Here is a 25453-nt window from a genome sequence, read left to right on the forward strand (position 1 = left end):
ATGCCAGAGTCCTGCAGGACTTGCTTTTTTATCTGCAATTTCTGAGCGAGAAACATTTGTGATCTGCATGAAAGCTGTGCTCGCAAATCACATTTGTGAAACGGGTCCCCAAAATGGCATCAACCTTTTTGTCTAACTCGCAGCAAGACGGTAAATAAGCAAAATTCTTAAATATCACTATTTCTTTGAAGATAATTTAAGACAAAATGGTTGAGGTGACGTCAGCTATGGCCTGGAGCAGTTAAAAAACACTTGAGAATATGAACAGCTGTGTCCCAAAGCCAAAGAAGATGCCGATGCTGTGACATTATCGAGCCATGCAGCCTGAAGCTCTCTGCTGTGTTACAGACACTCAGGCTGTTTGGTATTAGATGAACCAAACCAGTAGAGATATCTCAGCAGAGCTGTACATGAATCAAACATCACAGTTAAGGGGACATCACATGTTCTGTTTGTGTGGAGAAATAATGAATATTCACAGTATGACTGTACTTTAGTTCAGTGCAGTTATTCTTTTACCTCAGATAACCAAGTTGGAAGATTTGCAATATAAGTAACTAAGACTACCCTAAGACATTTCAGGCAACAACATTTCAAGGATGTTTTATTTTTTTATGAAAGCATTAATTGATTTTTCTTTTTTTCTTTCAACCCTGAGTTCTCCCCACATGACAATGAATAAGTAATGATGATGTGCAAATATGTGACAGAGAAACAGAAAAGGAAACACAAATGGCTACTTCCATCTACTCTGAACAAGAGTCTGTGTACTAAATACGTCTGACAGAACGTTTTTGCTCATTAACATTAAAAAAATAAATTTTATGGCTTGTCATGTCTAAAAACAAAAAGGATCTTAATGTCATTATCAGCATAAACTGTACATACACATGGAATGACATCTATTGTGCAAATATCGACAGTTGCCTCAAACAAATTCTTGAGAAAAACTTCAACACATCCAGATAGACCAAGAAAAATAAAAAAGGCACTTTAAAACAGCGAGTCCTCCTGAGCCTCTCTCTCACTGTCGGTATGTTAATGTGCAGCCCTTCTTTAAAAGCACTGATCTAATCAAGTGAATCAACTGGAAAGAGGCACTAATCATTATGTTTAGAGAGATAGTTTAAGAGGTGAGTGTTTTTATAGGCTATACATTGTACATGTGTGGCTAGATGGCACTGTTCCCAAAAAAACAATATGATTCACAGCTCAGCTGTAATTGTCAATTATGCATACATACACACGCAAACAATGTATACACACTCACACCTGAACCAACACCTAAACGGACAAAAACACACCAGCAATTCTAAAAATCCCCTTAGCCAGTCTCAATTCGTCACTAGGCAAAAATGAAGCATGACTCTTCATTTTCCAAAACATAAAGTTCTTCACCTTTGTCTTTTGAGTAATACACCAAGTGATCAATCTGCTTTCTCAGGTTTCCTTTAGTGTCAGTTCCCCGTCTGGATCCTCAGCAGCAGAACCGAGGGGACGAGGATATTGACCAACAATGATCCTTTTTAACCTCACGGCATCTGCACCTGAGGGGGGTGTACAGAAGGCCTGTCCATCTCAATGTCACCACATGCATCCTCTTGCTCAGAAAAGTCCCACCATGTTATCGATCTGCCTCATGTAGACACTCTTTAATGGCAGCGTGTACCGCCGCTCCTCTGGGATCCTGTTGCACTGTTCGAGGGAGAAAAGGAAGAAATTTGAATGTTATCACAATATAACTTACGCATGACACTAAAAATGGTGAAAAGTGAGATGGGCTTGGCAAGGAGGACGGTCTAACATTGCTGGTGTTGCTCGGTGGTGGCCGCTTGTTTGGCTCTTGCTCTGCCAGCACTCCCTCTTCACAAGGAAACAAGTCGTTCCACTGTTTCTCCCTGAAGCGCTTGTCTATAGGCACAACATGGCCCTCTGTCGTGAAGATGTACTTGTTGTCGGATTTGTGAAGTGGGTTGTCCTCATCGAACAGCTGCAATGCAAGGGAAACATTTTTGGTTTTTGTGACAGCTGAGCCAAAAGTTGGGCTAAGTTGTATTCTGACAATGGCTGGGTGACACCAACAAAATCAGATAAGATGATATTTTTAATAAATATCCTGATAACCTTTAATGTATTTCAATAGCTTTTATTACAGTTATAAAAACTAGACAACATATCTAGCATCATAGTATGCTCTCATGTCATTCTATATCCATAAATACCAGCTCCATCTCTGGCATACTCAGACTGTAACTTACCAGGTAAAGGTATTTGCATGTCTCACTGAGGAAGAAGCTCTCCATGCGATCCTCTTTGGATTTGTCCACGACATGGTGGAGAGTGGCATACCCACATCTGCAAACAACACAGCTCAGCTCAGCTTCAAGTATCAAAGCATAGAAGAAAATAAAAAATAAAATAAAACAAGGTATATATTAGAGCTGGGCAATATATCGATATTATATAGATATCGTGATATGAGACTAGATATCATCTTAGATTTTGGATATAATATGGTGTAAGTGTTGTCTTTTCCTGGTTTTAAAGGCTGCATTACAGTAAAGTTATGTCATGTTCTGAACTTAACAGACTGTTGTAACTGTTATATTATTTGCCTTTACCCACTTAGTCATTATATCCACATTACAGATGATTATTTATCAGAAATCTCATTGTGTAAATATTTAGTGAAAGCACCAATAGTCCAAACTACAATATTGTTGCGGTATCGATAGAGGTATTTGGTCAAAAATATCGTGATATTTGATTTTCTCCATATCGCCCAGCCCTAGTATATATTACATGATCCACACCTGACTTTGGCATTTTTCTCAAGGCTCTGAAGAATATCCATTCCAACATGCAAATAGAAAGGATTTTTGGTCGCCTGTGGGAAGTGAAGAAAAACAACTTTTGAGTAAAAGATAATAAACCACCACCACCACCAGTGCTGTGTTACAACAGGTCAGTACCTGGTACAGCAGATAGGTTGACTCCACCAGCTCTGGTCTTAAGGGGTAGAAGAGCACATCAGGAGCCTGCAGCTGCCAGTTGTATCTCTCTGGCAAAGCCCCAAAGCGCTTCCAGATGGCATAGTAGAAGGCGTGCAGGCAAATTGCATTATCTACATCACCATTCAGCACCTTGTACACAGAGTGGCAACACTTTACTTTAGCTGAACACAACAACACATATTTTACTAGAGATAGGCCGATTATCGGCCTGTTTTTTGGCAGTTTGCAGATTATCTGTATCAGCGTTTTATTTGCCCGATAACCGACAAAGTTAATTAATTAAAAAGTGCGCTACTTTGGCTCCACTACAGCTGTGTCTGTCCCTCTGCTTCAGTTTCACTCACCACTGAGTCTGACTTAAAGTCCCGCCCACGATATCTGACTATCCTTTAATATGTGTATTACGTTGAAAGTTTCCAATTTATTCAATAATTGCATAAAGCATTTAAACAAAGTTGTTTTTTTTTGTATAACATTCCAAAATCTTAATTTTGACTTAAAGGGTTTCATTTTCACTGTAAATGCATATCAGTTCCAAATATCGGTTATCGGTTTCATTAACTACTAATTGGTATCAGTTATCGGTCGATCCCTATATTTTACACTTAAATATAAGACCTGTCATAGCTGAAAGTGCATAAACTAACCTGCAGCCCAGGAAAGAAGGCCTGAAGGGAGTCGATCCACGTGTTCATTATTTCACCACTGAACATGTTCACATTAACATACAGAGGTGGGTCACCCTCTCCTTCATTACATGACTCTCTCCTGGAAAAACACAGAGGCAGAAGAGGGTTCACAATATGTCATAGTATGTGTATCAACATCCTAATATAATGTTTGTATATTCAAATACTAATGCAACCACAGTGCCCCTGTCATTCTTCTGCTGTTGACCAGCTAAACTCAGCTAGAGTTAAGGCTGTGTCACTTACTCAAGGGCTAATTATCAGTGACTTCTAAGGAAGAGGAAAGTGTTACGTTTCTGTGTGACTGTGTGAATGCTAGGGTTGGGTACAGAAACCCGGTTCCACTATGGAACACATGTGTGAGAAAAGCGCAGACACGCGCTTCACACCGCGGAAAAGTTGAGAAAAAGGAAAAAGAGACTGTGCTTTCGCGTCCGTGTGTGTGTGTGTGTGTGTGTGTGTGTGTGTGTGTGTGTGTGTGTGTGTGTGTGTGTGTGTGTGTGTGTGTGTGTGTGTGTGTGTGTGTGTGTGTGTGTGTGTGTGTGTGTCCTTGAGAACTGTAACTCGTATAACTTATGTTGTCAGTTAATTGTAGCGTTGACCGGCATGAAATTGGCATATGTCAGACTGACCTGCCGGTCACCGGTCATGGACGAGCACATGAAAACCGGCCAATTCCGGTCACCGGCCAGTCTATTAGTGCATCTCTAGTTGTTACATGTTAAGAGTGTAACAGTTATTTGTTAAATTATTGTAGTTGTGTGTTAGGTGACTTAGGTTTACTTATTATAGATTTAAGTACTTTAAAACATTAGTATATTGTTCAATTTAAATAATTCTCAATAAAAAAAAATAAAAAACTCCATGAAAAAGCCTTTCTTTTATGTCATTTTTCAGTTTTTCAAGAATCGGTATCGGAATCGTTTTAAAAGTACCGGTTCGGCATCGGAATTGTAAAAATCCAAACGGTACCAAAGCCTAGTGAATGCAGATGTCCCATCAGACACCTCATGACATCCTAAAGTCTCAGAATTCATATTTCACATTAGCCTAGAAATCTAGACGCACCCTAGCGGCAGCAAATGTAATTTGCAGCCAGGGTCAGTCTAGCAACTCTCCGTTGGCTTGCGAGCTAGAAAAACCAAATTCTGGTCATGCCAATCACATCGTGTATAGAGTCGGTGGGCGGGCTTAACATAAGGACGGCAGAGTTGCGGCGGTTCCGCGTGAATTTCCTGCTACTTGAAAACAAAGAAGATAGCTGCTGCTGCTGGCGAACAGCAGTCTTTCGAATCGGCTTTGGCCGCGAATCTGGAAGACTTGGAGTTAAGCACTGAAGTCATTCTTAAAAAATGAAGATGTGTGAGATGAGTTTTGCCGACCGGATACAGCAAAATGTTTAATGTTTATCAAACTAGCGTTGCTCTGGTTGGCTATGAGTGCAGAGGGAATTTGAAAGACAACCGTTTATCCCGCCCCTCGGATTGAGCCCTGCCAATGGTGAGTTCCCAGACCCAACATCTTGATGTGGGTCCGTCTTGTCAGGCTAATTCCACATCTCTCAGAAGAAGAAAAAAAATTCTGTAAACCCGTAAGCAGTTTTATTAATTTTGCTTGTTTTGGCCAATCCTAGACAGAGATTAATTCACACAGCAGAGAAAGTTTCTCATTTCAGATGCAACCTGATGCGAAGCCCCCAGTCCCACCCACTTTTACCCAAATGCACACAGTGTCACATTTTTTCAGTATGAGACTCACCCTCTCCTCATGTGGTTGTGAATGCTCTCATAAGCAGCTTGGAACATCCTGTAGTCCTCTTTTTCGCCAAAAAGTAAGTACGATTTCAGCAAATACTCATAGAAGGAATCCATACCGGCTCCCAGACCACTCTGCTTGCTAACCCACTGGCCTGTTTGGATATTCACTACATTCCCTAAGGAATTACAGATAGAAATCACATAAAAATGCTAAAAGTTATTTGATATTGTAGGCATCACATTTACATGTTGTAGACTTAATTAACCATGCTGGGTAGAAGCTTAAAAAAAGAACCAAATAGAAGATAATTGTATTAACGTGACTACATACACAGCTGTACTTACCTAACAGACCGGTTTCGTTGCTCCTCAGGTTCCACAGGGCTCTGACGGCTCGCCTGGCTACCCACTCAAATGTGGAATCTCCAATCAAGCGGCTCAAAATCCCAAACTCCACCAGCAGGGACCCAGCTCCTGCAGTACAAGTCTCGTTGATGCTATCAGGAGGAACGCCAGTCTTCAGATTCACCTGCATTTTACAAACCAATGAAGACGCCACGTGACATTTCAGTCTTTACAGTATGGTATGTATGAGGTCATGCAACTTCCCTCACATGATAACTACTTAAGGTATTGCTACGACTCTTTTGAGGAAGTTGTCTATGAGCAGGTATCTTGTAAACATAGCAATAATAACAGTAGCTCTAGTTTTTAACAGTCTCACTCACCCGGGGGTAAGGAATGCCTGTGCTGGTATTCTCAAAGGCTGGCAGTAAGCGGACAGCCAAGTCATGAGCCATGTGAAGCAGCTCATTATCGTAATCGTCAAAGCCGACCTTGCCAAATGGATGTTTCGGGTCCGTCAGCAGGATGTGAGATGAGATAAGGCTGCCCAGGATCCTTCAAAGGAAAGAGAAATATGATACTGGGGTTCCACACAGAAGCATATTGTGAACAGCTCGTTACAATAAGCTTTTTCTGGTATTGATATCATGAAATCTGTGCACATATCATGTCACATTATGGTTCTCACGGTAACAGCCAGACAACTTAAAACGATCATAAATGAAATAATTGCTGAAATGATTTAAAAGTCCAATAAGGTGGATACAGAAGTAATCCTACAATGATCACATGCAAGATTATTGCTTTCACAATTGCTGTGCATGCTTTTGGTTGAAAAATATGCATCTTCAGCAAGCAGGTCAGTTTTTTTCTTATGTATGACTATAGCAGAATGAAAATACTAGCGACATTTGTACCTGATGTTTGCCTCAAACACTTGCACAGTTGAGTCCTTGTCAAAAGATACAGTATCTATAACCAGCTTGACAGCTTTGTGGAATTCCGTCACATTGCCGAGCACCTGTAGAGAAACACCACATTATGTAACCACAGTCTTAACAACCTTATTTGGGCGCATAACTACTAAATGGCTTCCAGGTATTTTGCTAAAATTCTATTCTTATCATTACAGATGGCAGCTATTGTAAAGAAGCTCTGATTAATAATTTGAGCCATCAAGTCACAACTGCATAAAAGAGGCTAGTGCATGTGAAATTGATTTAGGAGACACCCTGATCCATCCGGTTTAGGGCTAACACAGTAACAAGTTGAGTTTAGAAACTCGGCTGCGCCTGATTCCATGTCAACAGATGTTTTGACTGTGGCAGAAAAACAGACAACTACTCAGGAAGTGCTAACCACTGTGCCGCTTAACGTTGTACAAAACCCTATTTGTTGCAAAACAGAAGATGTTAAACTCACATTTTCCACCTCACAGACTGGACTAAGCTGCTTTCAAGCTCATATTTAAAAAGTTAATATAATGCAAAATGTCAATACTAATTACTGATTAGCATGAAAGAAAAACTCTTGCTGATTTTGCAGGACATGGTATAACATAAATACACAGTACGACTTACCAGTAGGGTGTCTAAGGTGTCGATCAGTGTAAGCGAGTAGTTCCCCAAGACGTCGTTTATGTTGATGTTTGACCTGAAATGAAAGCAGTGAAACAGACACAGTGGTGTCATTGCAAAAGAGGGAGAAATAACGAACAGGGCACAAAAACACACACACAAACACAGAGCATCTTTTAAATCCAACAACAACGTGGAGTTCAGATGTGAGTGCAAAGTCTTATCTCAAGCAGATGGGATGGAGAGAACAACAGAAACACCATATTAAAAAAAACAAACGTGAATTATAAATAACATCTCCCCACTAACTAGAGGGTTTCCTTCTTTAATTGTCTGACATTGCACCGCACAGTTCAGGACTCCTGAGAAAATTAAAGCCAAAGCTGATCTGAAGACAACGGGTGGCTGTTTTCCCTCATTACATAGTTATTATCAGTTCTGGATAGGACTGCAAATTATTTCCATTGTTGATTAATCTGTCGATTTTTTTTTTTTTTTTCGAGTAATCAATTAGTTGTTTGGTCTGTGAAATATCAGAAAATCGTGAAAAAAAAAAGTCCCAAAAAGCCAAAGATGAGACTTTCAAATGTCTTGTTTTGTCCACAACTCAAAGTTATTTAGTTTACTGTCATAGGGGAGTAAGGAAACTAAAAAATATTCACATTTAAAAATCTGGAATCAGAGAATTTTTTATTTGTTTCATAAAAAGAAAAGAAAATGACAAACTGATTAATCGATTATCAAAATAGTTGCCGATTAATTTACCAGTTGACAACTAATCGATAAATCATAGCAGCTGTAGCTAGGACGGCAACTAACAACTATTTTCATTATCAATTAATCTGACAATTATTTTCTCTTTTAATTGATTAATCATTTGGTCTATAAAATAGTAAAAAAATTTCACAATTTCCTAACGCTCAAGATTACTTATTTTGCTTGACCAACAGTTAAAACCCAAATATCTCTCAAGATTTATTTTTTTTAAAGATTTTTTTCCATCTTTATTTTGATAGGTCAGCTAGGTGAGAAAGGGGAGAGAGAGGGGGGGTAGACATGCAGGAAATTGTCACAGGTCGGTTTTTCAAACCCTGGACCTCTGCGTCGAGGCATAATCCTCTCAGTATATGTGCGCCTGCTCTACCACTGAACCAACCTGGACACCTCAAGCTATTATTAAAAATGAGAAGAATTTTTAGAATTTGTTTGAAAAGTGAATCATCAAAATAGTTAATGCTACATTTTCTAATGATTTACTTATCATTTTCGCTCAAGTCCCGTCAGGCACCATTATTTTTGATGCAACTGCATGCCTTTTTCCAATTTCATTCAAACTGAAGACAAAACCTGTTACAGGTTATGGGACTGAGAGGAATGTTGGTGGATAACACTGTTGACTCTGCAGCTGCAGATAGTAAGACATTTTGTTTTGTTCATTTGTCAATGAACAACTGAACATTTATTCTAGTAAACCCCAAAACCCTCACAACTTCTGTACTCTGCTGCATCTAAAGAAGATTTTGGTTAATTGCCTACATCCTGCATGGCCAGCTACCATGATGGCTGAGCAGAACATGTTTTTCTGTAATTTGAGTGAACCGGCCTCTAGAAACATACCGACCTGCTTTTTTTATATGACATGTCAAATTTGTGTCTGTTAAACCGCTAGCCTATTTTACATATCTTAACCTCAGATGTCTTTTATTTTGTGTTTATTACAGACACTGTGTAATGACTGCATTCATATTACATTTGTATACAAACTGGACAGTTTACAGTTTACCCTGAAAGTCTAAGATAACAGTATGGGGAGTGAAACTTTTCATTAGATGGCTTATTGTAGTGTAATCCTAGTCTTTCTGTTTTAATGTTCAGCACAGGAAAATAACATGCAGGTGTTTCAGTTAGCCTGTGCTTTTGCACACTGAAGAAGGTATAGACTGTCTGTGCATTTTACTCCCCTTAATTAATTAATTAATCAATTTTAAGACTTATTTTTTTTAAACAAAAACATCATGGTTTCCTGCTTTTCAAATTTCAATACTTGCTGATTTTCTTAGACATTTGTGATAATAAACAGATTATCCTTTGTGATAATAAACAGATTATCCTTAGGTTTTGGTCTTTTGGTTGTACCAAACAAGCAATTTGAAGATGTCACCTAGTGCTCTTTCATAGACTAAACAATGAACTGATTAAATATTCAGCAGAATTATTGATACTAAAATAATCGTTAGTTGCCTCCCCTTTTCTCTACCTTCATTAATTTCATATTTCTGTAAGGTCTAATCCCAATTTCAAATGAATTAAGCGATGAAGACGATAAACAGTTCCTTAATTTGATAGGAACCCCATCAAGACCTACGAATACTGTACTGTTCAATGCAAAAGGTGTCTGAAACATAACCTGTTCATTACTGAGCAGCAGTAGGAGGCACTGAGATCAGTAGGATTACACTACAGCTACTATTGCAAAGTACATGCAAATAGTAACAGTCTGCAGAGGACAGATGTTCAAATGTTAACGGTCTGTCACTGCCAGGTCAGGGTGCCACTCGGCTGAAACCACCACCATTGACAGCACAAACATTAATACACTTTTATTAAAGAAAACATTAACCTGTCGGTGCAGACAGTCAGGACAGCTTATGACTCACGGGTTTAGCACGTCTGGTCCCCTCCCTTTACAGTCAATGGGATTCAGCTCGTCCTCGGGAAAGGCATATTTCATGTAATTGTCATACCCGAAATAAAACATGTCTTTGGCCATGTCCTTCATTTTTGCTTTCAGTGTGTCTGGGAAGGAGCTGTATCTCCGGACGTACTCGTCCTTGTTGCCATCGAAGAAGCTCAGGTAGGATCTCTTGGTTGACTCCTCTCCAACATTTGCGCAGGTGGTCGCCGCCTCTTCATGTATGTGACCGTGTATTCGTTGAGACCACGAGCTGCCCTTCGGATCGATCCCTTTTTCTTCCCTGAATAACAAGTCTAATTTGTGCAAACTGAAACCGAGTGGGAAGTTGAACCCCCAGCTAACGTTAGGTCCGAGTCCGAAAGCTAGCCACAGCACACAGCTGAGGGAGAGTCTCAATACAACCAGACCAACTACTATTGACCTCCATTGCATCTTTGCCCCGGGTCGATCTTAAAACGCATACTTTTAAGTCCACATACGTCCGAGGAATGAATGTGAAATCATGTTTGTCAGGCTAAACTACAAGCACAGAGGTAGTGGTGATTCCGCCCTACACGCTTCCTGTCAACAGACCAGCCCCTACCAGATTCTGTGCTGTGATTGGGTTTACTCTTGTGTTGTCATGCAAAAGACCGAAGTGGGCTCGTCTTACGATTGGTCGCAGAGCTGTCAATCTCCTGGTTGCGTTTTCGTGGCAGTCCTGACGTGTCATTCTGATTTAACTTCTGCACCAATAGAAAACAGCCACAGGAGTGAGACGTTCATGGGTACAGCGCTATTATTATTATTATTATTATTATTATTATTATTATTATTATTATTATTATTATTATTATTATTATTATTATTATTAGTATTAGTTATATACTGTGTATGGTACAGAGCTATAAAGCGTTGGTTGGGTCAGGTGTAAAGATCCCCCAATTATAGTTCTGCGTTGATGTCATGAACTTCTGAACTTCTGAAAGTGTGGTATTCCTAAACCACCAAAGCAATATTCTTTAGTTTTTTATGCAATCAATTTCGGTGCCGTAATGCATAAGCTCAGTATTAATGTGGATTTACTTTACTACTGGGTCCTGTTGTTCCTGGTGTTGGTCAGACCTGTTTCTCCTGTAAAAAGATAATTAATAATCGTGATATATGTGCTTTATTTAAAAAAGAAATGGTCTCTGCTCTAAATGCTGTTTCTTATACTGGAATAACCTTACTTCAGAGCTGGAATGGAAGTAAATCTGGTGCTTACACAGTTCTTACCTTCTGAACATCTGATTTTAAATAAGGTTAAGAAAGTCAAAATATTTATCATTTTTATCCCTCCAAGATAGTTCTACAAACATATGAAAAGGACATTGAGTGGCCTGCTCATGGTTCCAGATAATTTATGTCTATTAAATCAATATCTATGTCATGTCATCGATTTAATTTTTTTACTTGCAAAATCTCATATTCATGAATCTAAATTTTCTAATCATAAAAAAAACAAATCAACTTTACATTACATCAATCCTGTATTCTTAAAATAAGAAAGCTATTAAGCCCTGAATCTGTGTACCCTACAGTAGAACATTTTTGTGAACTGATTTATGCTCTGATCCCCTGGCACTTTCTGTTTTTGTATGTTTATATGTGTGTACCTTGTTATTTGTCAATAAATGTAAATAAAAAAATAAAAAAAACTAATAAAAGTCATTTTTGTGCTATTTTAACTATAATTAAATGTAATTCAAATTTTAATTAATTCATCATTGCATTTTTTTTTACATTGTAACTTTTTATTAAAACTATTCCTGATATTCATAATGTAATTTGGAATATCCAAAAATACATTTTGACTAGTAAAATTACAAATATCCACAATTTCATTAAGACTACTAAAGGTGCAGTTTCAGATATCGACAATAAGAATTATGACTAGTAACAATGCAGTTGCAGAGATCCACAAATGTATTGCGTATATCTGTTTTTCATTTTGGATATCTGTAATTAAAATAATGACTAGTAACAATTGGATTTTAGATATCTGAAATTGGAATTTTTCCTAATAAGAATTATTTTGCAGATATCCAGAACAATGACGTTGTGGATATTGGAAATTGAAAGCCCAATGAATGCCAAAAGTGATGCAATTTGTTCTAGGAAGAATGTCATTGTGGATATCTGAAATGAAATTTTGACTGGGAAGAATGGAATTACAGATATCTGCAATAAATATCCAGTCTAGCTATTAAAAAACGACAGCTTGCCACAGAAGCGACGATGAACCGGAAATTAGACAATATATCACGTCAGCACGTATCATCATCTGGTAAGATCTTCTGATTGGCCCTTTTGAGAACACCCATCTGATTATTTAGAATGGATATCAGCAGATTGTGATCGGTAACCAATCAATCGGATCACCCTTAATAGTAGCCTATAACAGTAAAACACACACCATTTTTCTGCAGAATGAGTACTTTTATTTTTGATACTTAAAAAAAAAATGCTGATAATACTTAGATACTTTTACTTAAGTAATGTTATTTTATGCAGGACTTTGAGTATTTTTACAATATGGTATTAGTACTTTTAATTAGGATCTGAGTACTTCTTTCACAACTCCCTGTAGGGTAAAAAAGCAGACACGTTGTTTCACACATCAAATCTACTGACTAAATAAATCTTACTGCCTCAGATGAGCACTATAGACCCTTTTCACAGGAGGCATTTTGACTTGTCATAGCAGATGGCTCCCTTCCATTAAGTGTCACCATAAGCCATGCCAGTGAGCCAGCATGCACAATACCAGGATCCTGGAACTAGCTTTCACTGCTGTGAAAAGTCCTCCAAACTCCACATGCTAACTTACAGAAGAGTCAATCGAGCAGTCTGTACACCCACACGGTCCTGACAAGAGGTCTAATCAGGCCAATTGAAAAGGCCTGTGTTGATGTACCATGGGCTTTTAAAAATCCCATTTAGGATTCTGAACATTACAGTAAAAGTATATAAGTTTGACATTGAAATGCACTTTGCTAGACTGCATTACTTTAGTGACTTAATCCTAACCCTACTGTTGGATTTTAATCATACGTCGCATTTATCTGATGGTATTGCTATGTATCACTGTGCAGATTGGAGTTATAAAGGCACAACACCATATGTTAAGTCATTAGATCTCATGCACACTTGTCACCATGTCTATAGACAGGGCTAAAATGGACCTTTCTGCAGAATGAGTAATTAAATTTTTTGTAAGAAGTGCAGTTGAAAATATTTTCTTTTACTTCAGGATTAATGGGATTTTTAAAGAGCCATGGTACCACCTGCACAGGTGTTTTCACTTTGGCTGATTAGACCTCGTCAGGACTGTGCAGGTGTAAAACCTGGATTCGACTCATGACTTTCCCGTAAGCTCTGTTGCACCAGTTATTAATAGGTAAAGTTAGGTAATCCTGCATAGATCCAACCTACCCACCAACTTCAACATGACTCTGTAAATCTGACCACATGGATCAATTCAAATTGTTCTTACACTGATTAGAATCAAGCGGTTTGCTGTTCTCAAAAGTCATGCAGCGACAAGAAAGAATAGCTTCGCAGCACCACGCCAATCCTTTCATCATACGCCTATACACCTTGTGATACAAAATTGGGTGTACAAATAACAGGACAATGTCAAAATTAAAAAGCATGCCTTTTTTATTCTTGAATATATTGAAGTTGTGCTGTTTTACTCTTCCCAGGTAGGCACCCCTTGCATGCTGCTTTGCTTCAGAGGTGAGAGACATTGCACAAGGCACTTTGTATTCTGCCGCTCTCTCAGCTTCAAGGCAGCACGCACATAATTCCACTGAGGCTACTTACAAACAAGAAGCCAATATGAACCACACAACCCCGTACAGCTTTACTTTTAGCACATTCAGACTTTAAATAGAATCATATATTCATACACGCACATCTCACATCCGTAAAAATCATACTAGCTTGATATTTGTACAGACCTGCATCAATTGACTTGCTTAAATGCAGAGTTTTCAAAAAACATAGACATGTCCTTGAAAGAAGAAAACCTTATCAAGCGGAGGGTGACAGTCATCAAAAACATGTCCACATCAGTAATCTCCTGGCATCATGTCCGACTGTATAAAGAACATTGCTCGTTATATGAGGCCTGTTTGACAGAATCAACCCTCCTTCAAGAGGGTGTTGTTGTATACCCAAGATTAGCGTTGTAAACCACTGGGTATGATCAACCGGGTAATGCCTAAATGTAGATCCAAAATTTGATTCTGACTCCAAGTTTAAGTACAGCTTTACAGGACGAATAATGCCAATAAAATTCATTACATTTGGTATCAGAATCACATTTTTAGTAGTGCATTATCAGGGTTTGTGAAAGAACCACGACGTGAAAAGGGGGGAAAACGTGTCAGAAGCAGAACAGAGCAGCATGTGAGTTGAAGATACAACTTGACATCCTCGCAGAGTGATGGGGGGGTGGCATGACAGTAACGTGGCAAACACCGCTGGAAAACAACTCCTATATTTTTAGCTCCTCCTGGATTTTGAGTGCTGGATGAGCCACTGAAGTGTGATGTCTGGAATCAAAGAAACATGCTGCGTCAGTCTGAGAATCAGTTAATGATTCAGGCATTTCTAAGTCAGTAGCAACACACGATATGATTTGCGTACAATTTTTGTACAGTTTTAGCCCCTTTTAGTCCATAGAGTCATGCAACTCACCAATGTTGTCTTTCTCTTTGCAGGAAATCGAGTAGCAGCATATCTCTCTGTCCTGAATAGCTGCCAGATTCCTTTGAAAAGGGAAAAAGGTGCATGTACAAATAAATATGAGAAGAACGCATTAAGGCTGGTCATCAATCTCACCCATCTGCAGCTTGTGCGGCATAGTTTAAGGAAAGAGCACAACTCTCAGCGCATGTTTCTAACTTGACAGCAGAGGGAGCCAGTTCCCTGTGGAGCTAGAACAGTGACATTGAAAAAAGAAACATTGGCAATGAAAAATAAAACACAAGCATACAATTTTGTTTGCATTCTGATGTGTTTTTTAATGACAACCTTCTGATTTTTTTCTTCATGTCACGCTGTTAATCAGTTTTTTTTATTTTTATTTTTTACACCGACAGTTCTTTTTCAAGAACGGCAAGGAAAGCATTATTTAATTAATTTAATGAATCTGCATACTAAGGAGAGAACCTCAGTCTTATGGAGCCACAACCCGCTACAAAGCCTGGCATCAGGGTTAGGGGTGACGCTAAAAATATATTAATCAAAATATCAAAATAAAATAAAATATTTCTTGCCTGTGTTTTATTTTTCAGTGGAACTTTTTCTAATTGTTACACATCGTGACACAATTGGGCTTCCTTTTTCAATGCCAAATTTTATTTTCTATGCCAAAACTTACCGTCACTGTTCTAGTTTCACAGTTCCTTACAGTAAACTACAACTCGACACAGGTCCAGTTTTAACAAAAAAAAATAAAAATAAAAAAATGAAAGGCATGCTTTTTTTTTAAACCGTTTAGCATAAAGGTGGTTAAACTGATCTAGGATTATAAAAAAAATTATATAGGAATAAAGTTTTATTATGTACAGACAATACATAGTTTAAAATAATAATACTCTAATATTAAATCCTAAATTATTTCTCCATACCTCTGAACAAGATATAATAAATAGGGAAATTTTCATGACAAAAAAAAAAAAAAAGAGTGCAGTGCACTGCTGTACATGACAGAACTGGGCATTCAGCTGTAATTAAATTAAATAAGTTAAGGACTTTGCACCATTTTTCATACTTACATTTTCTCAATGAGCTGCTTTTCATCTAGAGCACTAGGGAGATCCCTTTTGTTGCCGAGAACCAAAACCTAAAAAAAAAAAAAAAAAAAACTCAACAGCAGTTGAAATCTGCAACTGCAGAAAGTAATCATTGGCAGAACCCACACATAGTTTTGCATGACTAGCACAGAAATGACACAAATCTTAAAATTGGTTTCAGGAGAACACTTACAGGAATTCCTTGCAACTGAGGTTTGTCTAATAAATTATGAAGCTCATTTCTGGATGCCTCCACCTTTTCTTGATCTGCTGCGTCAACCATGTACCTAAAAATGAGCAACACCGAAAGTATTACTTAGATGTGTTTTAACATACATTTCCAGTGTGTCCAGTTCATCACCAAGTGCTTGTTAAATTTCCTCCCATTTGTTTTTCGGACAAACTTGAAAATCGAAACGGAGATACTCACACGATTGAATTAACTCCCCGACAGTACCGCTCCCACATGCTCCTGAACCTTGGCTGCCCTCCTATATCCCAGATCTGCAGAATTATATGATATTCCTGTTTCAATTATTGTTGCCTTCTTGTAAAACCTGTGTGCTGCTTTCATTTCATTAATTACAGTTAGAGTGTGATAACAGCAGAAGTATTAAAATACCTTGATAGTGACGTTTCCTTTGGTGACCTTTCTCATGTTGAACCCGACTGTAGGAATCATGTCTTCACTGAAATGCCCAGACTGAAAAGAAGTATACAACAAGTATAAGAAATTTCTTATGAAACTGTATGAGTTTTGATTGTTGAAAATGTCCCTACAATTTACTGCAGAAAACGTGTGGGGGTGGGATGTGCATATATACAGTATCTCACAAAAGTGAATACACCCCTCACATTTTAGTAAATATTTCATTATATCTTTTAATGGGACAACACTGAAGAAATTACACTTTGCTACAATGTAAAGTATTACATGTATAGCTTGTATAACAGTGTAAATGTCCTGTCCCCTCAAAATAACTCAACACACAGCCATTAATGTCTAAACCGCTGGCAACAAAAGTGAGTACACCCCTATGTTAAATTCCCATAGAGGCAGGCAGATTTTTATTTTTAAAGGCCAGTTATTTCATGGATCCAGGATACTATGCATCCTGATAAATAATAATAAATATATATATATATAAAAAAAATAGCCCCACATCATCACATACCTTTCACCATACCTAGAGATTGGCATGGTTTTATGTCGGTTAGCCTAATAGCTGGTTTGATTTGCATTGAGAGATGATTTTATGGAAAGTACCCCATGCCAACTTTATCAGGATACATAATATCCTGGATCCATGAAATAACTGGTCTTTAAAAATAAAAATCTGCCTGTCTCTATGGGAATTTAACATAGGGGTGTACTCACTTTTTTGCCAGCCGTTTAAACATTAATGGCTGTATGTTGAGTTATTTTGAGGGGACTGCACATTTACACAGTTATACAAGCTGTAAACTTAATACTTTACATTGTAGCAAAGTGTAATTTCTTCAGTGTTGTCCCATTAAAAGATATAATGAAATATTTACTAAAATGTGAGGGGTGTACTCACTTTTGTGAGATACTGTATGTGCACAATGAATAATAATAATAATAATAATAATAATAATAATAATAATAATAATAGGAAATACGAAACTATTAGGAAAATAAGGGCAGCTGTGTGTGATTATGTGATCAACTGTATTATAAATATGACATGCTGCATGGGATCTCTTATACTTTTACATCCTTTTTGTAGCTTGGATTTAAGTCTAATACACACACACATACACACACAAATATATACCTATATACACAGTAGGGCTGAGCGATAAATCGATTTTATCGATTAACTCGAATGTGTAGTCAACGTGGATTTGTTTAAATGAAAAATCGATTTTCTCCTTAACATCCGCCGACGATCCCCTCTGGGCTCCCGTAGCTCCGAACGGGCTCATCCCTCCCCCCGCGCGTTTGCCATAGAGATACACAAACAACATGGCAGCGACTGGGACTAACATTAATTATTTTCTTAACGAGTCGTTTCATTACTTACTTATCTGTTATCTCCGCCGAAATGACCGGCCGCTCGCGGTGCACTGTCCCCGGCTGAGAGTCACCTATTCTCGGTAACTGAACCACCAGCTACAGCTGACCTGAAGGAGCACCATGCGGGGCACCAGAGGCCGTGTTGAGGAATTCTTTTGCGGCTCAACACATCTACTAAATGCTGCTGATACAACCGAGCTGTGACGGAGGTCAGTAGCGGCTTAAACAACTTGCAATCGCCGCTGTGTAGCACGGAGCTCCGCTTCGACGTTTGTTTTTATCGCTAGGAAGGAGCTTGCAACAGGTATGCTACATTCAAGAGACCATGGGAGGTTAACGTACGTTACTCAGCAACAGGTGAAAATAGGGGCAAGGCTGCGCAATAACGTTAAAATGATTTGAACTTTTAGCGAGGAACGAGTTACCACCTGTGTGAAAACAGCTTTATCTCACGCATCCGTTTTGTTGTTGAATATATAGCCCCCCCCCCCCCAAAAAAAAAACAACCTCAAACCAATTTATATTTCCACAAAATTGGCATGAATAATCATAATGGTACATGCCCCGTGTGTGTATGAGTCAAAACAAAATAAAACTTGTTTTGAACAATTTCTTTGTCATCTGCAGATTGATTTTAAGTAGAGGGAGAAAAAAATCGATTTAAATCTTAAATCGGATTTGTTTTGAAAAAATCGGGGATTTTATTTTTAGGCCATATCACCCAGCCCTAATACACAGACACATTATTTGAGATTTAAAGGGACTACAAAAAACGAACACAGAATTAATCATTTTAAACCAAAATTATTAACAAGCCAAACACTATATCTCCACACGTTCTGGCTTTTGTGAGTGTTCAATATTGCAAACTGAAGTGGGAAGGAAAATCAACTTCAGCATTCAGAATCAGCAGCATTCCCCTTTAACATTAAAGCTGTGTCTATTCCTTCTGCCTGCGCTCTTTGCAAGCCTGCGATTTCATGGCACATGACTTGCCGGAGTCACCTGATGAAATTAAGTGGAAATGAGTGCAGCGGTCTTATGACTGAGGAAGGAGGAACCACCCCCACAACAACTATTCACTCACTCTTTTGCGTCACTGGCTGGCAGGGCTTTTTTTTTTCATCTCTTCAGTGTGTGAAGGATCTGGGTTATGTTCCAACCCCAAACCCAACTTCCTCCTCAGACACCAGCCCTCTTACCTGATGCCAACAGCACACTCCAATCCACTCTGACAAACTCTGAACTTGATAGTAAAGACATTGTCTTCTTTTAAATGTGAAGGCACAATAAATAGTGCACTGGTGATTTGCTTTCTCCTTAACAACACTTTCTTACATCAACATGGGTAGTAATAGCTCCTGCCTGGTAAAAGTTAACACCAGTTTCTGGGCAGATTGTGCTATTGAGATTTTTATTGGAATTGTGTGTTTCTTAACAATTACTTTTCATTACTGATTAATCTACCAATTATTATTTGATTAGGTTTGTTCTTTTAAATGTAAAAAAAAATTGTGAAAAAGCCTGGCAGTTTCCTTAAGCCCAAGGCAACCTCTTTAAATGGCTTGTTTAGTCCGCTTTAGTATTATATGAAACAGAAAAGCAGAAAATCCTCACAAATGAGAGGCTGGAACCATTGAATGTTTGCCTTATTTTATAGAAAACACAATTGATTAACAAAATTGTTGGGAGTATTTCTTTTTCTATCAATTGGCTAATCAATTAAGTGTTTCTAGTGGAGATATGTATCACATTAAACCAAAACCTAAAATCCTTTCAATCCAGTTAAAAGGGGTTTTTAAAAGAAACACTTCATCACACATGTGAATAAAAGAGAAATTGCACAGATTAAAATAACAGGACAAAACAGGTCAGGATGCCACAGTCTCAAGAGAAATCTGATTGGTCGTCAGCCGTGTGCAAACTGTCTTGAGAGCCATCAGTCATCACAACCACAAACTGATAAACTACTCCAAAGAAAGCCACAAAAGTTGCTTTTCACAGTATGCTGCTAAAAACTCAGTTGCTGTCTAGTGATTAGCCAATGAAAAATTGCTCCACCAGAAACTGCCCATTTTAAGTAATCCCTACAAAGTTACACAAAATTGCACAAGAGAAATGGCTTGCAAAAAAAACAACCTCCAGCCACAGGAGGTCACAGCAAAGATACAATCTGTATGTGTAACTTTATCACAATTTGCATCTGAAGCTGAAGGTTACAACAAAATGCATCAACTGCCGTTTATTTTAATTTATATGCTACAGTTTTATGCCACTGGCCACCTGGGTATATCAACACCAACTTTTTTTGTAAATATGTCAAAACATTTCATGCAAGTTTAAAACAAAATAATTGACCCCGTCTGCATTCATTTCCAGAGAGCCAGCTCCAGTTTTACCTCTTTTGTGGCTCCTAAAATCTTAACAATTCGTATCTGGAGTGGTCAGTTTCCACCTGTTGCAGGACACCTGTACAAAAGTTACACACTGTGTTGTTGTAATGGTCAACATGTTTTTACGTTAACGTCCTGGTGGCTGCAGCCATTGTCATGACAGCTTTCAGTGTAAAATGACCCCACAGTTTAGAAGCGATCAGATTTAAGTGAAGCAAATAAATGTATGCTACGTCTGGGTTTAGCATGCTAAACAGTCATAACACAGTACGCCACGAGTGCCGACGAGGACCACCTCTTTATATAGCCGACAGTCTATAGGACCTACCAGCAGCAAACTAGTTAGCTAGCTCAGCTGACTTTTTGTCCAACAACCTGACTCAGTTTCAGGGTTGTTTTTATGGATGCTGTGGTCCAAACTGAGTAACATCACATCGTTTTTGGACCCGAAAACCAGACTGTGTAGAAAAAGACCTAGTTAGCTTGGTAACTCTTATCCCATCATTAGCGCTAATAGTATTAGCACTACCCCAACAAGGTGGCTAGCAGCTGAAGACTTACAGCGATCACGTTTACAAATGTTGTTTTCCCCGAGTACTGGAGGCCGACCAGCGTCAACTCCATCTCCTCCTTCCAAAACAGAGACTTGAACCAGTCCAGAAGCCGGTTCATTAGTGCCAACATCTTTACGTCGGTGTTCTCACTCCCCTGTGTGGTTGTGTTTTTCTCCCTCCCTGGTCAGATGTGGCGTTTTTCCAGTGAGGAAGGGAAGTGGGACGCAGCCAGCTGTCATGTGAGCAGTCTGCCGAAAGGCGCCCGGCAGCGCCCCCACTGGCAGATAGAGTTTCCCAGTTTTCATACCCCTACCTAAAGACTGTTTAGGTTTTGTTTCTATAATAAAATATAAAAAATGTATACAGAAACACACATTTAACAACAACAAAAACCTGCTCTTGCTGAATATTATACCAGGACTACAGAACATGTCAGGAGAGCAACATACACATAGTGTATGTTCATGCATGCACCGCTTTCTTATACTGCTGTCCCAGCATGAATACATACGTATACATACATACATACATACATACATACATACATACATACATACATACATAACAGAACAAGGGGAGAAATACATAATGCAGTTTAATTTTAAGCATTATGTAATAATACACATAAATAATTTTAAATCCTGCCAGAATTATCATCTGTGACCACAAACTGTGTGGTGCGGTGTATGGTCTTATATAACAATGTTTGTTTGTTTTTGTTTTTTTGGTGTGGCTGGGTAAAAAATGGGTTTAGAATTATTTATTAAAATTATAGATTAAGAGGTTAATACAATTAACTGTATAATACACCCTGTATAATACATTGTTTACTTGTACTTGTAAAATAATAGTTGTAATAATAATAATAATGCATTTTATTTATACAGTGCATTTTACAACACTCAAAGACACTTTACAGAGGTTTTTTTTAGAAAAGAAATCCATATACAAAAAATACACACATTAAAAGGACATACTTTGACCATGGTTTCAAACTTTTGTCATCATACCTTTCATCTGTTCATCAGACAAATGCTGGTCTTTTACTTTTCTTGCTGGAGATCCAATCAGGGACCTTTAGATAGATAGATAGCTTTCAAGGTCCATTTAAAAACATACAACACAATTAAAAGGACAGACACAAATTAATTCAGAAGTGTTCACCTCTAACCTCCTAAGCAAGGTGCTTCATACCATTACATCAATATTATTAAAGTTTGTTTATGTCATTATAGACTTGTTATTATGGAGACTTTTTCCAGATGCAGGAGGTCAACACTGTTGCTGTTCTTGTATTCATCCTGCATGATGAGATTGTGCCCACTCTCCTCCTTCGACAGGTGAAAGTCACTGGCGTTGGTGGACACTGCTAATATTTCAGTAGGAATATTATCTGGAGTAGAGGAAAATAGACAAGTTTAACTTTGAAATCAGTAGAATCATCAAATACTCACTGCGGTCATGTCATATTCTTATAACTCAGTATCCATCACCTGCACTCAACTACACTACACTTTTCATGTGTTTCAAGGAGTAAAAAACAAATAATACAGGGATCTGAGTGAAAATCTGATGATAAAAATGCAACAGCCAGTGCAAACACTTCAAAAATGAGTAATACTGTAAATAGAATTTTTAAAATGTCTTTCAGAAACAACTCTCCAACTCTCTCTCTCAACTCGCCATAGTAAGCATTTTGTTTTCTCCCTGTTTTTCTTTTTCATTTTGCAAAGAAGAACGGGGAAATTGCAGTGTCCAGATGTGCAACGCTTCTGAATTGTCATTGGTGACTTTTCATTGTTTAATATTTTATGAACCGGCACACCAATGGATGTTTAGTGACTTGGACATTTTCTGCACTGACTCGTGTACTGACTGATCAAAAGTTCCAGATACTGACCCGGTGTATTTACAGTACGTTCAATTGAAATCCTTTGACTACTCAGGTCAGGTGATCTCCATTTGACAATGAATTATATGTTTTTATTTACCTTTTATTTATTTACCTTTTTAAAAATCTTTGTATGTATGTATTAAAACATGTTCATTATGTTCATTATATATGTTTCCATCAATGCTCACTTACGTGCTTTGTGCTTCCTCAGGTTCTTTGTGCAGGCATAACATAGAAACACGAGGAGGATGAGAGAACTCAAAACAAAGCCGATGCCAAGGAACAAATTAATGGAGCCTGTACCATCTGTGTGCATCTCTGGTGAAACATCAAATCATAGTCAAGTTACTTCAATTCACCTATACTTTTATCAAGCAAAAACATTTATTGTGCATTCACTTACTGCAGATGTTCTCTTTCTCATCAAAATATGTGTTATGAGGGCATAAACGCTCACACTGATATGAATACTTTATCAACCCGTCACCCAAGGCCCTGGCTGCAAAGACAGAGAGACAGATAGGTGAGTCCACCACCATTTTGTTCAATCAAAAAGTCATTCTCAATATTTTTCCAAATTTGGTCCAGATTGAAATACTGTATCTTAACAACTATCGGTGGGATTGCCATGAAATTATGCACAGCCAATCATAGTGCCCAGAGGATGAATCCTAATGACCCCCTTGATATTTTATCTATCACCACCATGAGGATGGCATTTGTATTTCATTTCATGGGAAATATGTCAAAGCTAATGACATTCCGATCAGCCTCAGCTGTACTTTGTGTTTAGAACTAGTTAGCAAATGTTAACATGCTAACATGCTAAACAAAGATTGTGAACACAGTAAACATTGTACCCATTTAGCATCAGCATGTTAGCATTGTGAACATGTTAGCATTGTGAACATGTTAGCATGCTGACGTTTACATTTAACTCAAAGCACAACTGTGCCTTATTACCGCCTCATAGAACCACTGGCATGGCTGTATACTATTGCATGACTGGTGTTAAAGTCTTGTGATAGTAGCAGTGGTAGATTGCATTTTCAAATTTGGCAAACACTTTGGCAAACTTCTTGACACCAAACTTTCCTGACATTGTTATGAACCGCTCTCCTTGTACTGACTAATAGCAGTCATAAAGGACCACATTAATTCATTCAACAGTGTTTGAATGATGTCACAACAATTTGAGAAAACCTCACCGTGTGTGTGTGTGTGTGTGTGTGTGTACTGAGATATTAAGACATTTCAAATTCCTGCATGCTTAGCCTACTTAAACAATATTTTATATTATTTCTTTTTTAGTCTTATCAAGTGAAAACAATGGGTTGAGTGCATTAATCAAACCTACATTTCTAGTATCTAGTACATAACTGTCTGTATCTAACCCACATTTATTTCCATTTGTGCACCTTGACACCCCCTGGCATGACACCCACAAATAAACAAAGAAAACAGTAATTGACATATTCAAACCATATTTGTGCCAGCAGTGATTTTAAAACCACAACTTTTTTTTTTGGTCTAAAAGAACAATATGTCCACTCTCACCTGTCCTCTTCAGTTCTTCCCCAGTGACACATTTGTTTTCCTCACACTCTGAACACACATTGTTGGAGCACAGGAAACCAGAGCGGCACGAACAGTTTGCATTTGTGGTCAGCGTACATTTCACTGTATATTCTGTAGACAGACAAGAATTTAAACCACAGGACTTCCAGGTAATTAGAGTGATTTGTCTTTTATCCACAGAGTTAAATGCATTGTCAGCATCAACTGGTGTTTCACTAGAGATCCACAGAGAGCATGGCTATAATTTTTTTCTTCTAAATCAAACCAATTTCAGTCTTACCTTGTTGGCATGACCGGCATTCCTCACATCTGTCAAACATGCTCCGTCGGTCCGAGAAGTAACCCTCCTCACAAGGGCTACAGACAGTTTGTTGGTGCTCTGTGCAGAAATCCTTTAAATATGTACCTTTAAACCAAGAAACAAATGAAATCAATCGCTCTCAAGAATATAGATAACATTCACACAATGAAATGAAGGAGTTCAACAGATTTATATTAACTATAATATAATTTTAAAGATTAATTATGTGTTTTACCTGGGGAACACAGCTCACAGCATTGTCCATCTACCTCATTCTGTCCATCAACACAGCCTGCAGTGCATTCTAAAGTCCACATATTCAAGACACATATTACTGCCAGGGAAAGGCTCCGAGCAGTCATTATGACCAGTGCTCTGCTCATGCCATCAGGGTTTTATCTTGGTTGTTTGCTGACGTCAGTGTGAGATGGGAGTGTGGTTCGATCACAGAGAAACCGTGTGTGAGACATCTGCGGTGTAGTTCAGGAAGTGAAAGACCACTTGTAGGCTATTCGCACATGATTTAACAACAGTATAAACAGGGCTATTCAGCTTGGCTTTAGGAAGGGAGCCTAGTGTTTGCAGACAGGTGATGTGTGATGTTTGTGGCATCAGCATGTCATCACTATTATGGATCTTTTAGAGGCTTTCCTATAAAGCATATGTTGGTGTTGATGGTATTGTTTCAGCTTTTGTCACGTCAAACACTTCTGCAGAAACTGCGGGTTAAGCAACTTCTGCACACTCCAGGAGCACTACAGAAACTAAGCAAACCATTTAACTGGCT

At 38.3% G+C, this 25453-nt stretch overlaps 3 protein-coding genes across 3 annotated transcripts; all 3 read right to left on the reverse strand.

Moving 5' to 3' along the window:
* Positions 1 to 587: 587 nt before the first annotated feature.
* Positions 588 to 10649, reverse strand: edem1 (ER degradation enhancer, mannosidase alpha-like 1). Its single transcript, XM_039797690.1, has 12 exons — positions 10040 to 10649; positions 7386 to 7458; positions 6723 to 6826; positions 6189 to 6360; positions 5806 to 5989; positions 5462 to 5636; positions 3662 to 3782; positions 2973 to 3143; positions 2814 to 2887; positions 2259 to 2355; positions 1805 to 1990; positions 588 to 1695 (listed from the first exon to the last, which is right to left on the reverse strand). Exons 1-12 carry the CDS (start codon positions 10507 to 10509, stop codon positions 1606 to 1608), a joined length of 1917 nt encoding a protein of 638 aa, XP_039653624.1. The 5' UTR covers positions 10510 to 10649; the 3' UTR covers positions 588 to 1605.
* Positions 10650 to 13739: 3090 nt separating this feature from the next.
* Positions 13740 to 21126, reverse strand: arl8ba (ADP-ribosylation factor-like 8Ba). The gene is made up of 7 exons (XM_039799023.1): positions 20901 to 21126; positions 16528 to 16608; positions 16336 to 16409; positions 16099 to 16192; positions 15888 to 15955; positions 14806 to 14876; positions 13740 to 14660 (listed from the first exon to the last, which is right to left on the reverse strand). Exons 1-7 carry the CDS (start codon positions 21021 to 21023, stop codon positions 14611 to 14613), a joined length of 561 nt encoding a protein of 186 aa, XP_039654957.1. The 5' UTR covers positions 21024 to 21126; the 3' UTR covers positions 13740 to 14610.
* A 648-nt stretch (positions 21127 to 21774) lies between these two features.
* LOC120558216 (tumor necrosis factor receptor superfamily member 5-like) lies at positions 21775 to 25049 on the reverse strand. Its single transcript, XM_039799175.1, has 6 exons — positions 24902 to 25049; positions 24646 to 24771; positions 24345 to 24476; positions 23191 to 23286; positions 22980 to 23105; positions 21775 to 22286 (listed from the first exon to the last, which is right to left on the reverse strand). The coding sequence occupies exons 1-6, from the start codon at positions 25047 to 25049 to the stop codon at positions 22123 to 22125; spliced, it is 792 nt and encodes a 263-aa protein (XP_039655109.1). The 3' UTR covers positions 21775 to 22122.
* Positions 25050 to 25453: the final 404 nt, after the last annotated feature.

Source organism: Perca fluviatilis, chromosome 4, assembly GCF_010015445.1.
Source record: "Perca fluviatilis chromosome 4, GENO_Pfluv_1.0, whole genome shotgun sequence".
Lineage (NCBI taxonomy): Eukaryota > Metazoa > Chordata > Actinopteri > Perciformes > Percidae > Perca > Perca fluviatilis.